The 16905-nt window shown below is 42.6% G+C and overlaps 1 protein-coding gene across 14 annotated transcripts in view; it reads left to right on the top strand.

Moving 5' to 3' along the window:
• Positions 1-16905, top strand: part of LOC104609059 (V-type proton ATPase subunit a1-like) — a 36723-nt gene that overhangs the window by 2990 nt on the left and 16828 nt on the right. For 6 of the 14 annotated variants that reach the window (XR_016079640.1, XR_016079641.1, XR_016079643.1 and 3 more), the window contains exons 3-4: positions 376-439; positions 530-581. Coding sequence is in view for 4 of the 14 variants with exons in the window: in XM_088893632.1 (XP_088749758.1) it covers positions 10430-10599; positions 10677-10733 (227 nt within the window). In the remaining 10 variants the exon portion in view is untranslated. The other 8 variants (XR_737188.3, XR_737192.3, XR_002023307.2 and 5 more) reach the window with 3 other exon arrangements.

Genomic DNA, 16905 nt, shown 5'->3' with positions numbered 1-16905 from the left:
TAACTAAAAGCCTCAAGCCCTTGAATTTAATTAGAAATGTATATATAATTCATTACCCTTCGGAAGAGAGCAAAATTCCTTGAAGAACTATTTTGAGTGCTCTCGTAGCTATGGCACCAACACATATTATGAACCCATATAGGTGGAAGCTTGGTTCACCCTACAGTCATGTCATAAGAAAGAGGTCATGATAAAGGAGAGTCAATGGGTTGGCCTCTTTTGATGGTCATGATAAAGGAAAGAGGATTAGCTTTTAAGAAACAACACAAAAAGAAAGCCATTAGATTTGATAAAAGGAAGGAAAAAGTTGGGAATTATCTTGTTTAAAGTTAGTCATTTTTTGAACTGGTTTAATATAATGCCTTCCATATGCAGGCCCCACAAACAAGTTCTTCCATCCTACAGCAACTCCCCAAGTTACGCCAGCAACCTCAGCTCCGTGAGTTTTTCATTTACTTTCTATTGCATTCGATTGGCCTTTGGACCATTATACTTTATATGTTGTTGGTTAACTTTCTTCATTTGGTAGGTCACCATTAGTTCCTCTACCAGGCAGCTACCCCTGCTTCTACTACTGTCCCGTGAGCTCTCTTCTTTGTCTTACATACATATTTCTGTAGGACATGTATATTTTCCTTATGTATATATATTAATATAAACATGTATTTCAATATTGCAGTGGATCCATTTTGCGATCAAATTCTGATTGCCTTAATCAGATTCCACTTAGAACCTGAACAAACAAGTACAAGTTGCAGCTCTATGTCCATTTACATTAACATTAACAATAGGAATGGATCTCTGACTCGTGTATGTTTCTTTATAGGGGGTTGGGTTCAGCGTCAATGAATTGATAATAAATCTTGGGCCTTGGGGGTCCTTGTTTGTTTTCCTGTGAATGTCTATGTGCATTGGTCCTTCATCCTTGACATGAAGGAAGCTTGCCTAACTCAGGGCTTTTCAAGGAAGCCTGCCTCCTGAAACGAGAAAGAGAGAGAGAGAGAGAGAGAGAGGAGAGAGAGAGAGAGAGAGAGAGAGAGACTGAATTCCCAAAATCAATCCCTCCTCTTCTGGCTTCCTTCCCTTATTTATAACACTTCCGTTACAATTCTGTTATATCAACCTCTCCACTTGTCTAGTTTGTTCGAGTGGTTGAATGTTAGTTACATTACTTAAAGGCTGACGTGGCCTTTTCTTGTACACTTGTCCCTCTGTTCCCCTTATTTGTGTCTTAACAGTCCCTCCTCCCTTGAAAGCGACCTTGCCCTCAAGGTCAAGATGTGGAAATCTATTCTGTAAGTCCAAGTAAGGTTCCCAAGTTGCATTTTCAAGTAGGAGACCTGACCATACCACCAATGCCTCTGGTTCGATGTAATGCCCTTTGCGTATCCACCTGAAATCTGTTATCTGGGTAGGCTTAGTTTGAACTTGACCATCTTCTGAGAATGATGGGAGGGTTGTTGTTGTTATTGCTCCTGTTTTTGGCCATTTCTTTAATAGAGATACATGAAATACAGGGTGCAATTTTGATGTTGTTGGAAGGTCAAGCCTATATGCCACAAACCCAATGCGTTCCACAATCCGAAATGGGCTGAAGTACCTTGGGCTCAGTTTGTTCTACCCGTGGCCTGCTACTGAAACTTGCTTGTATGGCTGTAGTTTAAGGAAGACTTGCTCCCCAACCTGGTGCTGGATGGGCCTATGCTTTCTGTTGTAAGAGTCTGCCATCCATTGTTGGGCTCGACGGAGGTGGGATTTGAGCTCTTGTAACACCCTATCTCGCTGGAGGAGTTGGTCTTCCACTGCTGCTACTACTATAGACCCTTTCTCATATGGGAGTAGGGGAGGTGGGTCCCGTCCATATAGAGCCCGGAAGAGAGTCATTCCTGTTGCACTGTGATACGTGGTATTTTACCACCATTCCGCCCAATGAAGCCACTTGAGCCATTGACGTGGCCTACCCCCTACATAGCACCTTAGATAGGTTTCCAAACTCCGGTTGACCACCTCAATTTTCCCATCTGTTTGAGGATGGTAGCTGGTAGATTTGAAGAGTTTCACTCCCTTTAGTCGAAAAAGTTCTGCCCAGAAATGACTCATAAAAATTGGGTCACGGTTTGAGACAATAGAGTTAGGGGTACTGTGCAGTCGTGCCACCTCCTTAGTAAAAATCTCAGCCACCATTGAAACGGTAAAGGGGTGGGAAAGAGGGAGAAAATGGCAGTATTTTTGTGAATCTATCAACAACCACGAGAATGACAGACTTGCCATGGGGCAGGGAAGCCCCGTTATGAAGTCCATGGATATATCTGCCCACACTTGTGTAGGAATTGGGAGTGGTTTTAGCAGACCTGCTGGACACTGGGTATCAGCCTTATTTTTTTGGCAAATGACACATTCAGCTATGAATTTTTGGACCAAATTCCGTATGCCTTTCCAATGGAATTGAGTGGCTAGCCTCTTGTAAGTGTGCAAAATCCCTGAGTGTCTTCCTGCTGGTGATGAGTGGAACACTTCAAGAAGATGCTGAATATGGACTAAATCCTGTGGTATCACCATTCGACGTTTATATAACAACAAGTTATTCTCCACTATGTACCCTGGGTGGCTAGTAGGGTCCTCTTGGACCTGTGAACGCAGTTTGCTCAGTTGTGGGTGTCTTTCAACTTCTTCCCTTAACTGAATCATGATGGAACACGTTAGGCCCATAAGAAGTAATGGAAATAGTTGTGGTTGGCGTGACAGCGCATCTGCCACCTTGTTAGTGTGCCCTTCCTTGTATTCAATGACATAATCGTAGCTGAGTAATTTGGCTATCCATCACTGCTGTTTCGAGGATAATACTGACTGCTCCAATAGAAATTTTAGGCTATGGTGGTCAGTTTGTATGATGAACCTCCTCCCTAGAAGGTAGGGTCGCCACCGTTGAACTGCGAGAACAATTGCTATCAGTTCTCGTTCGTATACTGACTTGGCCCATTTTTGTGCTTTCAATGCTTTGCTGAAAAATGCTAGTAGCCTTCCTTCTTGCATGAGAACCGCACCCACTCCTTGGCTTGACGCATCACATTCAATGATGAAGTCCTTTGAGAAATCTGGAAGTGCGACGTTGGTGGGGACGAGACAGTTGTTTTGAGCATTTCAAAGGCCTGTTGGGCCTCCCTAGTCCGGTAGAACCCACTCTTCTTAAGTAAACTTGTCAAGGGGGCAGAAATCAGTCCATACCCTCTGATGAATCGCTGGTAGTATCCTGTTAGACCCAAGAAGCTCTGTAACTCCTTAACATTTTGAGGTTGGGGCCAATTTTTCATGCTTGATATCTTTTCCGGGTCTACTGCTACAATGCCATTTTCGACTACGTGCCCTAAGTAGTGTACTTGAGTGTCCGAATGCGCACTTTGACTCCTTTGCAAAGAGTTTATGAGTCCTTAGTTGTTCCAAGGTGATTTGTAGATGCACTAGGTGTTCGTCCCATATAGCGCTATATACAAGTATATCATAAAAAAAAATTAGTATAAATTTGTGCAAATGGGGTCGAAATATGTCATTCATAAGTGCTTGGAACATAGTTGGCGCATTGGTCAACCCAAACGGCATGACCAAAAACTCATAATGCCCCTCGCGTGTACAAAAGGCGGTCTTGTGGATGTCACCCTCATGGACTCGAATTTGATGATATCCTAATCTCAAGTCTAGTTTAGAGAATATTGTGGTCCGACCAAGTTCATCTAGTAGTTTATCGATTGCTGGTATGGGTAATCGATCCTTCATAGTAATGTTGTTCAAGGCCCTATAATCTATACAAAACCTCCATGTCCCATCCTTCTTTTTCACAAGTAATACCGGCAAGGAGAATGAGCTATGGCTGGGTTGTATAATTTTTTTATCAAGCAGATCTTGCACTTGTCTCTCAATCTCTAGTTTCTAAAAATAGGGGTAACGATAGGGCCTTACATTTGTGGCTGTCGTTCTGGGCAGCAATGGAATGCAATGATCATGGGCACATTCTGGTGGTAGTTCCTTAGGTTCTTGGAAGATCACTGAAAACTTCTGAAGTAACTACTGTAGTTGTATGCGGGCTTCTTCAGATCTGCTGGAGTTACTTCCTTGGGCTAGAATTGGGCCATTCCCATCGGAGTCTATCTACATTAAAATGATGTGGGTTGGGTTTGCTACCTGTTTTCTTAGGGTGGCAAGACTAATGGGTCCTGGATCCTTGGACACATGTCCTTGAATATGCACCTGCGAGTTGCCCACTTGAAAGTCCATTGTGAGACGGGCCCAGTCACATATCACCGGCCCTAGTTGCCTTAACCATTGGACTCCGAGAACTACATCTGCTCCACTGATTTCCAAGGGATGTAGATCTACCTCGAACTCGTGTCCTTGTATCTTCAGTTTTAATCCTGTGCATGTACTATCGCACACCAGAATGCTCCCATTAGCTACATGCACCCGGAATGCTGTACATGGTTGGATCGGAATCCCTAGTTGTCTGACCAATGTTTGAGTAATGAAATTGAGAGTGCTGCTACTGTCTATAAGAACTGATACATGGTGCCCTTGTACCAGTCCAGTTACTCTCATAGTTTGAGAGGAGGCAAGACCAGTCAAGGCTTGCAGAGATACTTCTGGATATTCTTTTGTCCATTGCCCCTATTCTTGGTTGTCCACTGGCTTATCAATGTTTGCTGATTCCCTGACGTTTTCGGTTTCGGGATGAAGGAAGAATACTTGTGGGATCTTACAGTGATGGCCAGATCCAAATTTGTCTCCACATGCATAACAAAGGCCCTTTTCTCGTCGGGCTTGCATCTCAGCCTAGGTTAACCTCTTGGCTGAACTAGAGTTGGCTTCCATGCTTGTGATTCCTACTCATGGTCTGGACTCCGGTTTACCCAAGATACCCGGTTCTGGATTCGATATACCTGGTCTGACCACAACTCCCAGGGGTCGATTAATCCTTCTTGCCCGATTCAGTTTGTCTTCATGGAGTCGAGCTAAGGCTGTTGCGTCAAGAACGGTGGTGGGTTGCATGGCTTTAACCTCCAGCCATAGTTCTTCCCTGAGTCCACCAACAAAATTGCCGACCAGTGCGTTTTCTGGCCACCCTTGCACACGCACAGCTAACCTTTCGAACACCATCTGATAATCTTGGAAAGAGCCAGTCTGTCGTAGCTTAGCGAGGCTTTCATCATAGTTTTCAAAAGTCGAGACTCCAAATCTCATGGTTAAGGCATCGGTGAAGTCCGCCCATGTGGCTCTTGGGTGCTGTCACCGGTACCACTGGTACTAGACGACGCCTCTCCTTCCAAGTGTGTGGAAATTAGTGGAACACGATCAGGTCCAGGCATATCATGGTAATCGAAGTACCTTTCGATTCCTAGAAGCTAGGACATGGGATCCCCCCCTACGAAGCACCTTTCCTGATCCACTTCAATGACTGGTGTCACCCAAGCACCTTCCCGATTTGGAACTGGTGGTGTCTGTTCCAGTCACCCAAGCAAGGACGCGAAGCTCTCCTTTATTTCTTTAGTGTCAGCTGATAATCATTGCATTTCTCCTTCCATGTTGTCAACCCTGTTCTCCATCGCGGATGACCTTATGCTCGGCATCTCGGCTCTGATACCAGCTTGTTAGGTAACTACCTAACTTAGGGCTTTTCGAGGAAGCCTGCCTCCTGAAACGAGAGAGAGAGAGAGAGAGAGACTGAATTCCCAAAATCAATCCCTCCTCTTCTAGCTTCCTTCCCATATTTATAACACTTCCGTTACAATTCTGTTATATTAGCCTCTCCACTTGTCCAGTTTGTTATTTAGTTTGTTCGAGTGGTTGGCTGTCAGTTACATTACTTAAAGGCTGATCTGGCCTTTTCTTGTACACTTGTCCCTCTGTTCCCCTTATTTGTGTCTTAACAAGGTCTAACATGTATATTTCATGCAATGAGAAATAAATCTGTAAAAGTTAGGATAGGTTATATGGAAAAAGGAGGGGGGGGGGGAGTAAGCAAGAGTATGAAGCAAAAAATAGACATTTTCTAACCACAGACAAACTTTACTGGGTTTATCACTTCACATGACCAAAGAGAGAGAGAGAGGAGGGGGGAGGGAGAGAAGTATTTAACGAAGCCTTGGAGATATGACAAATTGAGAACAAATACTTCTTTGAATTTATACCAATACTTTGGTGTGTAGTTATATACTGCAACTATATAGAAGTATACAATTGAACTAAATAAATCATTTCTCAACTACTTGAGGTTAGGAGTAGTTAATACTGTTTTGCCATTCCATTCCATCAAGTTCTTGTCTCGGTTAACCTATAGGTCCTCAGATGTTTCATCAGTACATCAACCCACAAGTGTTTTAGTCTCCTCTAACCTCTCCTTTAGAGCCTCAAGTTAGATGTGGTCATTTTACTACTGTTTGTAGGTTTCCTGCCTCTTTAACCCTCAAGTTGTATCGGGTCTTCTTACTGCTGTTTGAAGGTCAATAATAGAATTGAAGGAATGAGAGATCCATCATATGGATGGCCAAACCCTACAGGAAGGTTGGGCGAAATTTCAAAAATTTCTCTCTTTCCCATCTGGGAATCGCATTCCCTGTTTTAGAAAACTGCATTTTCAAGGGTCAATCTTGAACCAAACCGGACCAGATCTGAAACCAAAAGGGAGGAGAGGGATATACCTGATACGGAGTAACAATAACTTCTAATGAAGGTGTTCAGCCCAATGAGAAAACAAAAAACTGTTTCCACTGAAGATGACACAGTGAGAGGTGAAGCAAAATTAACAGGACGACTCTTCAGCAAGAACCGAATTCTTCAGCAAGAATGGGGTAGAGGGATGGTGAGCATGACTTCAGATTGCTTCTTCTACCAAGAAGCAATATCAAGAATAATTCTTGATCACTTTCATTAAGTGAAGATCGAACTGGGTAGGGGTGGCAAGAACAAGGAAGAAATCTGCAGACTGTTGTAATGTCTGTTGTGTCTTTTGCATGTCCGCCCTGCTTTCTTATTTATAGCCTTAAAGAGACAACCTCCTAATCTAATTAGGAGTTTCCTAATCCAAATCTTTATTTGGATCTGGACTCTTTAAGTGATAAGGATAATCCCTTATCTTATCTGCAGTTTAAGATCAGTTTGATCCTAATCAAATTAGGAGTTTCCTGATCCAAATCTTTATTTGGATTTGGACTCTTTAAGTGGATAAGACTTATCCTCTTATCCTTATCTGCTGATCCAAACCCAGATTTGCCCCTATTTAATTAATCTAATTAACCCAGTTCGAATTGGGCTTTAGGCCCATTAAGTTTATGTGCTCACTTAACCTCTCAACCTGCTGCCCAGTTGGCTCTCTTTGTATGGCGTGGGACCCAAACATTGATCTACACATCAGCCACATGGGTTTCAGTCCGTCCTTTGTTACAAGGCCTGGCTGAATTCACTAGAGGAGACAATGAACCCCTGAGTCTATCACCATGGGCTCTTAATGAGCCCAACATTTACACTAAATGGTCATTGGGTCCAGCCACCTTATGAAAACCAAGGACAATGGGTAGCTGCAAGATTAGCCCATCAGGTATTACCCTCAATGGTCTTACACTTAACCTCTTAGCACATAATGATCAAACACTGCCCGACAAGAGATGACGTCTCCCTCAGCTGCAAGGTACAGTGCTACACTCTCTAATCACATGGATCCCGAGAATTAAAACCATTTGCAAACATTTTGAAACCATATATATGTATATTTTTATATAAATATATTTTGCAAAAACAAATTTCATTGGCTGAAATCAATTGCCGCCAATTTAGGTTTCCATCAGAGAGAGTGCATCCCCGATCATTCACTTTGTCCGACAAAGGGGCTGATCCTGTGACTATGATCACCCACTCAGATGAATTCTCGGACTGTCCCAACATACCCAGGTTTTGACCCTCTCTAAGGATCTCACTGATTGGCATATCAAAGATAGCCCAATCCGACTCCCAGTGCAGTACCATAATCAAGTATAGGGGTCAGGTGTAACATTCTAGTTTTGTCCATCTATTTCCAAAGTCTCATCCTGACAGTTGAGACAAGCCACCCCAACCAACTTGGCGGTACATCAGTGTTAGACTTGGCAGGATAAATCTCCCCAGATTTATCTAACGGCTATGAAGATTCTAAACTAACACGAGTCTCACAAGTGTCTAATTTAAGGATATTACATAGAAACACACCACAATGACATGAATCAATTATGTACTTTATTCATTTACAATAATTGTCAAAAGGTACATCAATCTGATTGGAGCTAAGAGCATAACTGTTTAACAAGAATATGTATGCTATGCTCAATTTACTAATGAGGTGACATAGTGCTCTCAAGATTCACCAACAAAGAATATAAAAATACAGCCAGATAATGTAAGACCAAGTAAATTGACAAATACATTGATATAATTATTAATTCCTTCTTAAGTTCCCAGAAATGGAACAAAGAACTAGAATACCTTTGCTGAGCTAATGTCTGACTAAACTATCCTTCTCACTACAAGCAACATGCAACATCAATACTGAAGTTTCAGGACAACTTTTCAGGAACAAGGGAGTGGTGGTTAAAGAATTTTCTGGCCTTCTTGGAGAGGCAGAAATACTATCCTTGTTACATAGACTTAGAATTGGCTATTCCCCAAACATGATGTAGAAGGAGATTCGTAACTGGCAATAAGCCATTCAGTGAATAAATCATTAAATAGGTGAGGTGACTGTACATATTTGTACTTGTACTGTTACCAAACTAAATTAAGCCTAAAAGCACACCAATAAGCCATTCAGTTACACTTATTCAACTCTCTTATTTGCCTTAATGAATTGCTGTCCACCCATCCCTTGAGTTGATTCAATAACATGTTAGGCCATACATCTGTCAATGATTTTCTATTCATTCCATAGTGGGATCAGGCACTAAAGAAAGTAATCTCCCTGAGCATTTAGAAACCTAAAAAAGAAGACCTTAGGATTATACTTCATTTACTAATTTAAATTTCTTTATTTGACACCATATATCTGTTTCTTTTAGTTTGTTCTCTTTGGGAAAAAAGTGCTGTTACTGGATTTGAACAGATTGGATGGTCCAGACATTGAATTGGACCAGTCCAAATTGATCCAAAAACATTCCTTAGATTGGATTGGACCTGATCCATTTATAATGAACTCACATTGGATTGGATCGGATTGGACCAACTCTCCATTAATTCTAACAAGATTACAAAAGCATGGAATACAGTAGTTATTTGTCTGCAGAAAACACCCAGAGGGCATCTGCAAAAAGCCTCAATTCAATTCATGGAGACAATCTACAATACAAAAAGAATGAAAGCAACTTCTAGAGAAGCTCACTTACCTGGTCATCATTTTATAACGGTTTATATATTCTTCCCCATATCCATGCCTCTCCATAAGCTGCAAATAAAGCCCCATTGGTAGGCAATCAAATGTAGAATCTTTGAAGTAAAAAATTTATCTGGGAAGAACACTAGGTTACACACCAATAAGTCTCTGCAAAAGCTTTCTTTCATCAGTTAAGATGATTTCATCTTAATCCTGAACAACACATGAATTTTGAGACACATTAACAACAAACATAGAATTTCATCTTTTCTCCAATTTAAATTCCTCCCAATATCTACATCACAACTCACAACCATTTGAAAACCTAAATATTGATAAAGATAAACTACCTCTAAGACCTGACAAAGCCACCCAAAGGAATGCAGTTGGAAATTTCTCATGGTTACCTTTTCCTAAAAATAAGTTGGAAAATCTTATCAATCAAAAGAAAATATGATTTGGAAAACAGGATATTCTAAATACCCTTGCGAAGCTGGTTTGGATTCTAGGGAATTAAACACCATAGCTGACAGCTTAGCAAAATTTGGAGCCTAATTGGGCAAATATGTTTTCTGATGTTTCTCTACCTATGTAATACTGTTTCTGCCTTTCAAGGCCCTGTACTTTGTTAACTTATCTCGGTTAACCTTTAATATATTCTGTTAACCGGTAAGGTGACTGGTTCCATTTTTCCCCAAAACCGAGATTTCTCAAAAAACCATTAATTTTGATCAACAAACCGCTGACCCGGGCGATTAACCATTCGAATAGTTTTGATCAGTTTTTATTTTATTATTATTATTTTTTTATTTTTTTGTTAGAACGGGCCAACCGTTCGGATTGGTAACCAGACCCCTGACCGGTTTGATCTCCGAATCAGTTTTAAAAACCATGGTTTAAATTCTTTGAAGCAGTGTTCTGGCCTGCACCAGCCGGTACTATAAGAGCAGTGACTAAGATTGAGTTGCTTCAAAGACTAGATAACTATGGATCTCTCATCTATTTTATTTGTGATGATGCTTCAAGAGATTTCAAGGTCGTAGATATTGAATGCTTGGCACCTCTGAGATGGATCCAGATGGTGGACCTGATTCCGCACAGCAACATCTTGATGAGTTTAATTTCAGTGAAGTATTTGTGCATCAAATGATACATTCAATTGAATTTGTCCTTGGAGCAGTGTCAAATACTGCCTCTTATCTTCGTCTCTGGGCTCTGAGGTACTGGCATGCTTTGTTTCTCAAAGTTTCATTTTAAAACTTCTAATGTTTTACTAATTACCTTTTTGTTATAATAGTTTGGCCCATTCAGAGCTGTCAACTGTATTCTATGAGAAAGTCCTTCTAGCCTGGGGGTGAGCTCTGATTCTATCCAATGTTATACCAAAACTTTGTTTCTTTTTCAAAATTTTCCTATGTGTTGTTAGTTTGTTACTCGTTTGTTCTACATGTGAATTGGAAATTTCCGTTCAGTTACTCATAGAAAAATAAAGGACAACAATACAGTGTCCTTTCATATGATTTAGAATTAGTTGTTTAGCCTTGTCAATTGTTACTTTGACCAAGTTGGTGCAGTTGCTGTGTGGGGTAAGGAGAACTGTTGCATGCAAAACATAATAAACTTAGGGCCCGTTTGGCGTATCTTTCCACACAGTCTTTTGGCTGTTTATAAGCTGAGAAGACCGAAAATTGGTCTATTTCCGTTTGGCATGCGGAAGATCTAGCTGCCAAAAGCATGGATGTCAAAAAGACACGTGAAGCCCATTTTGGGCTGATTCGGGAAGCTCCATATGAAGCTTTCCATGTCTTTCGCGTTTTAATCTTGCACGGAAAGACCCGAAATGATGTACGCAAAGATGCACATCTGCCAAACGGTCTTAGGGCTGCCTAGATCTTATGTCAAAATTTCAATGCGTCTTTTGACTGTCAGAACTAGAAGATCTTCTCAAAAAGATTTGCCAAACGGGCTGTTAATTACTTAATATCCCAGTCCAACACGGTTTCAAGGTGGAAATGTGCTTGACAAGTTCCTAGGTTTCTACTGGTTCCCAGTTTAGCAAATAGTCTTGCTGGTTCTCTTGCTAGGGTTGGGGTCAAGTTAGCATCTTCTTTGGGGTGCACTAGGTCCTGGGTTTCTACAGTAAGCCTTCCCTAGATCGTTGTAGTAATACTTTCTTTTGATTTGTCCAACTGTTGAGCTATTTTATAGTTGAACTTTCTTACCTTAATTGAGGAGTTTTATACTTGTATATCTTACCAATAAAGTCTCTTGTCATAATAACACAGGAGATGGGAATTCAAAATTCTTTTACAATCTGGTGAATTGTAGAAGGAAAATGGGCTATCCATTTTCTACTGGATCTGTTGGAATGTTTCATAAGATGATAAGGGGCATCATAGACCGATGTGGGACGGGCTTCACCAGAAAATAGGAACTCTCTCACGGTACCTTGGCGTTCACGAATATGATGGATAAGCACTCACTGGATAGAAAGGTTTAACGTAAAATGGCTCTGAACCTTGTCTGACAGAGGCCAAAGGGAAAGCTCATACGGTGAGTGGATATGATCCTTCACAGAAAGGTGGTGGGGTTATGCAGCTGAAACAGTTGGCTCCATGCACCCTATGTCTCCGTCACTGAGATGGGAGGGAAATCTCAGAGATGAACAAATGGGAATGGAACATAGATTAAAAGCCGTATCTATGTAGATAACTTGTGGACTGATGTTTGCTCTTTTATTAGAAAATGACAAACAGACAATTTGCAAAGCTTCTTGATGACAACAAGCTTAAGGGCCCAAACTATGCCGACTGGTACCGTAACCTAATGCTGGTCTTAACCTTTGAAAAACTGGATAAGGTGGCCAAGAATCCTGCCCCAGAACGTCCGGGAGATAGGCCTTTTGAGGCACGGAGAAGGGACTATCAGGAATGGGAGGAGAAAAACTCCCTCGCCCGGTGTTACATCATTGCCTCACTGGACAATCCGATACAGAGGCAGTTCGATCAGATCGAGCTGGCCAAGGACATATTGGATAGTCTAAAGACAATGTACGAAGAGCAGAATCATTCTACTCGACAGAAGGTCTTAAAACAGTTCATGACCACACAGATGTCCAAGGGGCAGCAAGTTCATGACCATTGTCTTTGGATGATGGGTTACATCAATGAGCTTGAGGCTCTTGGATCCGGGCTGGATCACACGACCCAGATAGATGCCATTCTCAACTCTTTGCCTCCATCCTTTAATCCGTTCATAATGAACTACAATATGAATAAGCTGAATGTCAGCGTTCGGGAACTCAGCAATATGTTGCAGAGGGCGGAAGAATTGATTAAGAAGGATAAGCCCCTAGCCATGCTTGTTGAAACTGGAAAGAAGGGAAAGAAGTGGAGGGCAAAGAGAAAGCCCTAGAAGAAGGCCACCAAACCTAAGAAGCAGAGGAAAGACAAGGCATCGGATGCCTGTCATTTCTGCCATCAGGCCGACCACTGAAAGAGGAACTGTCCTCAATACCTGGAATCCAAGAAAGGTAATTTCGAATCTTGTGTCATAGAAACCAATTTGTTGGTATCTTCTGTGTCCTGGTGTATTGACTCCGGGGCTTCAACTCATGTGTGTAACTCACTGCAGGGGTTCAAGGTAAGCAGAAGGCTGAGTGAAGGACAGGTGACACTTTACTTGGGGACTTCTGTAAGTGTTGCAGCTGCGGCCATAGAAACCGTATAATTAATTTTTAGAGAAGGAACTATTGTACTCAAAGATTGTCTTTTTGTACAGAATTTAAGAAGAAATTTGATTTTTGTCTCAAAACTGTGTGCGGATGGATATTCTGTCTTCTTTAATAATACGATTACTATTAAAAGAAACAACAAATTCATCGCATATGGGGAACTGGAGAACGGTCTCTTTGTTCTACATCCTTCTCTAGAAACTAGCATAGCCAAAACTACATCGGCTGACACCCCAAGAAAAGAATCCGTGATACAGTTAATCCCACGTACCTGTGGCATTACCAACTTGGCCATATCTGTGTTGACCGTATGACAAGGCTAGTAAAGGATTGTCCTTTGGATTTTCTAACTGTAGAAGATCTTCCCACTTGTGAGCCTTGCCTTCAGGGTAAGATGACAAAACGGCCATTTAACGATAAGCCTGAAAGATGCACAGGCACGCTTGACCTTATACATACTGATGTATGTGGTCGTGTTAGGACTCGTAACCAACACGTGTATTTCATTACATTTACCGATGATTATTCTTGGTACGGTTATGTGTACCTAATGAGACACAAGTCCAAATCCTTTGAAAAGTTCAAGGAGTTCAGACAACAGGTCAAGAAACAGTTAGGGAGAGAAGTTAAGGCCCTTTGATTAGATCGAGGTGGCGAATATCTCTCTAACGGTGTTTCAGAGAGGAGGAATAGAACCTTATTGGATATGGTCTGGTCACTTCTCGTACACTCAGAGTTACCCACATCCTTTTGGGGTTACACATTAGAGACTGCGATATACGTGTTGAATCGGATTCCAACCAAATCGGTTCTGAATACTCCATACGAACTTTGGACCGGAAGGAAACCAAGTGTCAGACACTTAAAGATTTGGGGTTGTCCTGCGCATGTTAAAAGAACGAGTGTTGACAAGTTGGAACCTAAGACCAGCCGTTGCCTATTCATAGGTTACCCAAAAGGCTCTATGGGTTACCTGTTCTATGACCCAAGTGAGCAGAATGTGTTATACAGCCGAAATGCACAGTTCTTGGAGAATGATTATATCCTGGACACCAATCGTCAGGAAATAGTTCTTGATGAGGAGAGCTCAGGACCAGTGGGAGGTGTCCCACAAGGTCCAAGTATTGACCAACCTAGAAGATCTACCCAGGTATCTAGGCCACCAGTTCGTTTTGGCTATGACCAGGATAGTTACCTGGTGGAAGCCATGATTAGTGAGGAGGATCCCATGACTTATGTGGAAGCTATGTTGGACATAGATTCCCTGAAGTGGGTAGATGCCATGAGAGCTGAGATGGACTCAATGGAGACCAATGGAGTCTGGACTCTAGTAGATCCGCCCCCGGGGTAAAAGCAATTGGTTGCAAATGGATCTATAAGAGGTTACGCAGTCTCACTAGATGCTATGTTCTCTTTTCTGTAACTCTTGCTCTGACATTGAGGATGTGTGTTAGAGGTTGCCGCCCCCTCCTTTTATAATCTTAAAGGGATCAGCTCCTAATCCCATTAGGAGTTGCTGATCCAAATCATATTTGGATCTAAATTCCCTTTAAGTGATAAGGGTAAACCCTTATCTTATCTGCAAATTAGATCAGCCCTCTCCTAATCTTATTAGGAGGTTTCCAGATCTAAATATCATTTAGATCTAGACTCTCTGAGTGGATAGGGTTAAGACCCTTTAACCCTATCCTATTTGCTAATCTAATCTCAGATCTGCCCCTTAAATAACTAATCAAATCAGCCGAATTCGAAATGGGCTTTAGGCCCATGAAGTCTTAATGCTCAGTATGCTTCCAAATTGCTGCCCAGTTGGGCTTCTTTGTATGGCATGGGACCAAAACATTGATCTACACATCAGCCACATGGGTTCAGCCCAGCCTTTGTTACAAGGCCTGGCCGAATACACTGTTATGGACAGTGCTCCCCTAAGCCCATCACATGGGCTCCTAATGGGCCCAACACTTACACTAAGTGGTCCCTAGGCCAAGCCACCTTATAAAAACCCAGGGATTGTGGGCAGATGCAAGATTAGCCCATCAGGTATTACCCTCAATGGTCTTACACTTAATTTCTCAGCCCATAATATTCAAACACTGCCTTACAAGAGAGGACCTCTCCCTCGGCTACAAGGAACAGTGTTGCACTCTCTACTCACATGGATTTAAGCATGGCCACGGGCGAAAAGGTTTCCTCATAATCGATGCCCTCTTTCTGAGTATACCTTTTCGCCACCAAATGACCTTTGTAGGTCTCAACTCCTTGCCTCCTCTTTCCTGCCGTCGCCATAACTGCCAATTCGATCTCCTCTTCAAGCCGGAATGATCTAGATCAGATCTTGATATCAGCCTTTGGGGAAAGGCTGATTTGAAGCTGTGCTCACAGCCTCCAATGAATTCTTGCGAAGGGTTCGGTTCTTTGGACAAACACTACTAATTCTGCTCCAACATTCACTGTGTCATCTTCAGTGGGAGCAGTCTTTGGAGTATTTTCTTTTGGTGTGAACACCTTCGTTGGGAGATACCATTTCTCCGTATCAGGTATATCCCTCTCCTGCTTCTGGTTTCTGATCTGGTTCGGTTTATGGTTCAAGATTGATCCTTGAAAATGCAGATTTTCTAAAACAGAGAATGTGATTCTCAGATGAGGGGAGAGAAGATTTTTTGAAAATTTGCCCAACCTACCTGCAGGGTTCGGCCATCCATATGATGGATCTCTCATTCCTTCAGAACCATAGGTCAGCCATGGATGAGGTGCTACTAGCCATGTAGATGAGATCGCCAGGTCGGCGGAGGTAAGTTGCAAGGTCGATGGTAGAGGCACATCGCCAGGTCGGTGGCAGAGGCAAGTCGTCAGGTTGGTGGTAGAGGCAGGTCGCCCAGGTTGGTGGTAGAGGCAGGTCACTTGGTTGGTGGTAGAAGCAGGTCGCCAGGTCAGTAGCAAAGGCCGATCGCCAGGTCAGCGGCAGAGGCAGGTCGCCAGGTCGATGGCAAAGGCAGGTCGCCAGGTCGACGATAGAGAAAGGTTGCTAGGTTGGCGACAGAGGTAAGTAGGTCGCTAGTTGGAACTCCACCATTTTGGCTGAGGCAAGTCATCGACTAGGTGATGTTGGGATGTCATCCAACTATTCTAAAATGCCATGTGTCATGATGTCAGTGGAGGGCCAAATCTGCTCTCATCAATTGCCCCCCACTCTAGAGCTATGATTAGCTGAGCGAATGGAGTAGCTTTATTGTAGGTCCTTTTTCTTGTTACCAACATATTTTGAGGTTTGGCTTCCCCTTATAATACATGTGTCGCTATTGGCATTCAAATAGTGTGTTGATGCCACGATTGCTTTGTGTTAGTCCTTGGAGGTGCTTGTCATCTACTCCTATGATAAGCCACAGGGAGCTTAACCTGAGGGGGCAAGTCTACTAACTGCAGGTTGCCAACTTGCATGGGTACCTTGCAAGGCTTAACCTGCAAGGGCAACTATAGTCCGTTGGTCGCCAACTCCCGTGAGAGCTGCGAAGGGCTCGACCTGTAGGGGCAACCTCGCGAACAACACTGACAAGGCTCATCCGGGATGATTACGTGTGTCACCAGGTTGATGGAATTTTGACAGTCTAGTTTTGTTCTCAGCACCTCGGCCTACAAACACCTCGTCACCTCGGTAGGACTATCCTGTGAAGGTGGCTCCACAACCTGCTGGCCATCAACTCCCATGTAGAGCATGGAGGGCTTGACTTGCGGAGTGGCCTCACAGTTTGTTGACCATCAACTCCTACGGGAACCACAAAGGGCTTGACCTGCG

Source organism: Nelumbo nucifera, chromosome 8 (genome assembly GCF_055504915.1).
Source record: "Nelumbo nucifera cultivar China Antique chromosome 8, China Antique-T2T, whole genome shotgun sequence".
Taxonomy (NCBI): domain Eukaryota; kingdom Viridiplantae; phylum Streptophyta; class Magnoliopsida; order Proteales; family Nelumbonaceae; genus Nelumbo; species Nelumbo nucifera.
This window is presented reverse-complemented; position numbering and strand designations above follow the sequence as displayed.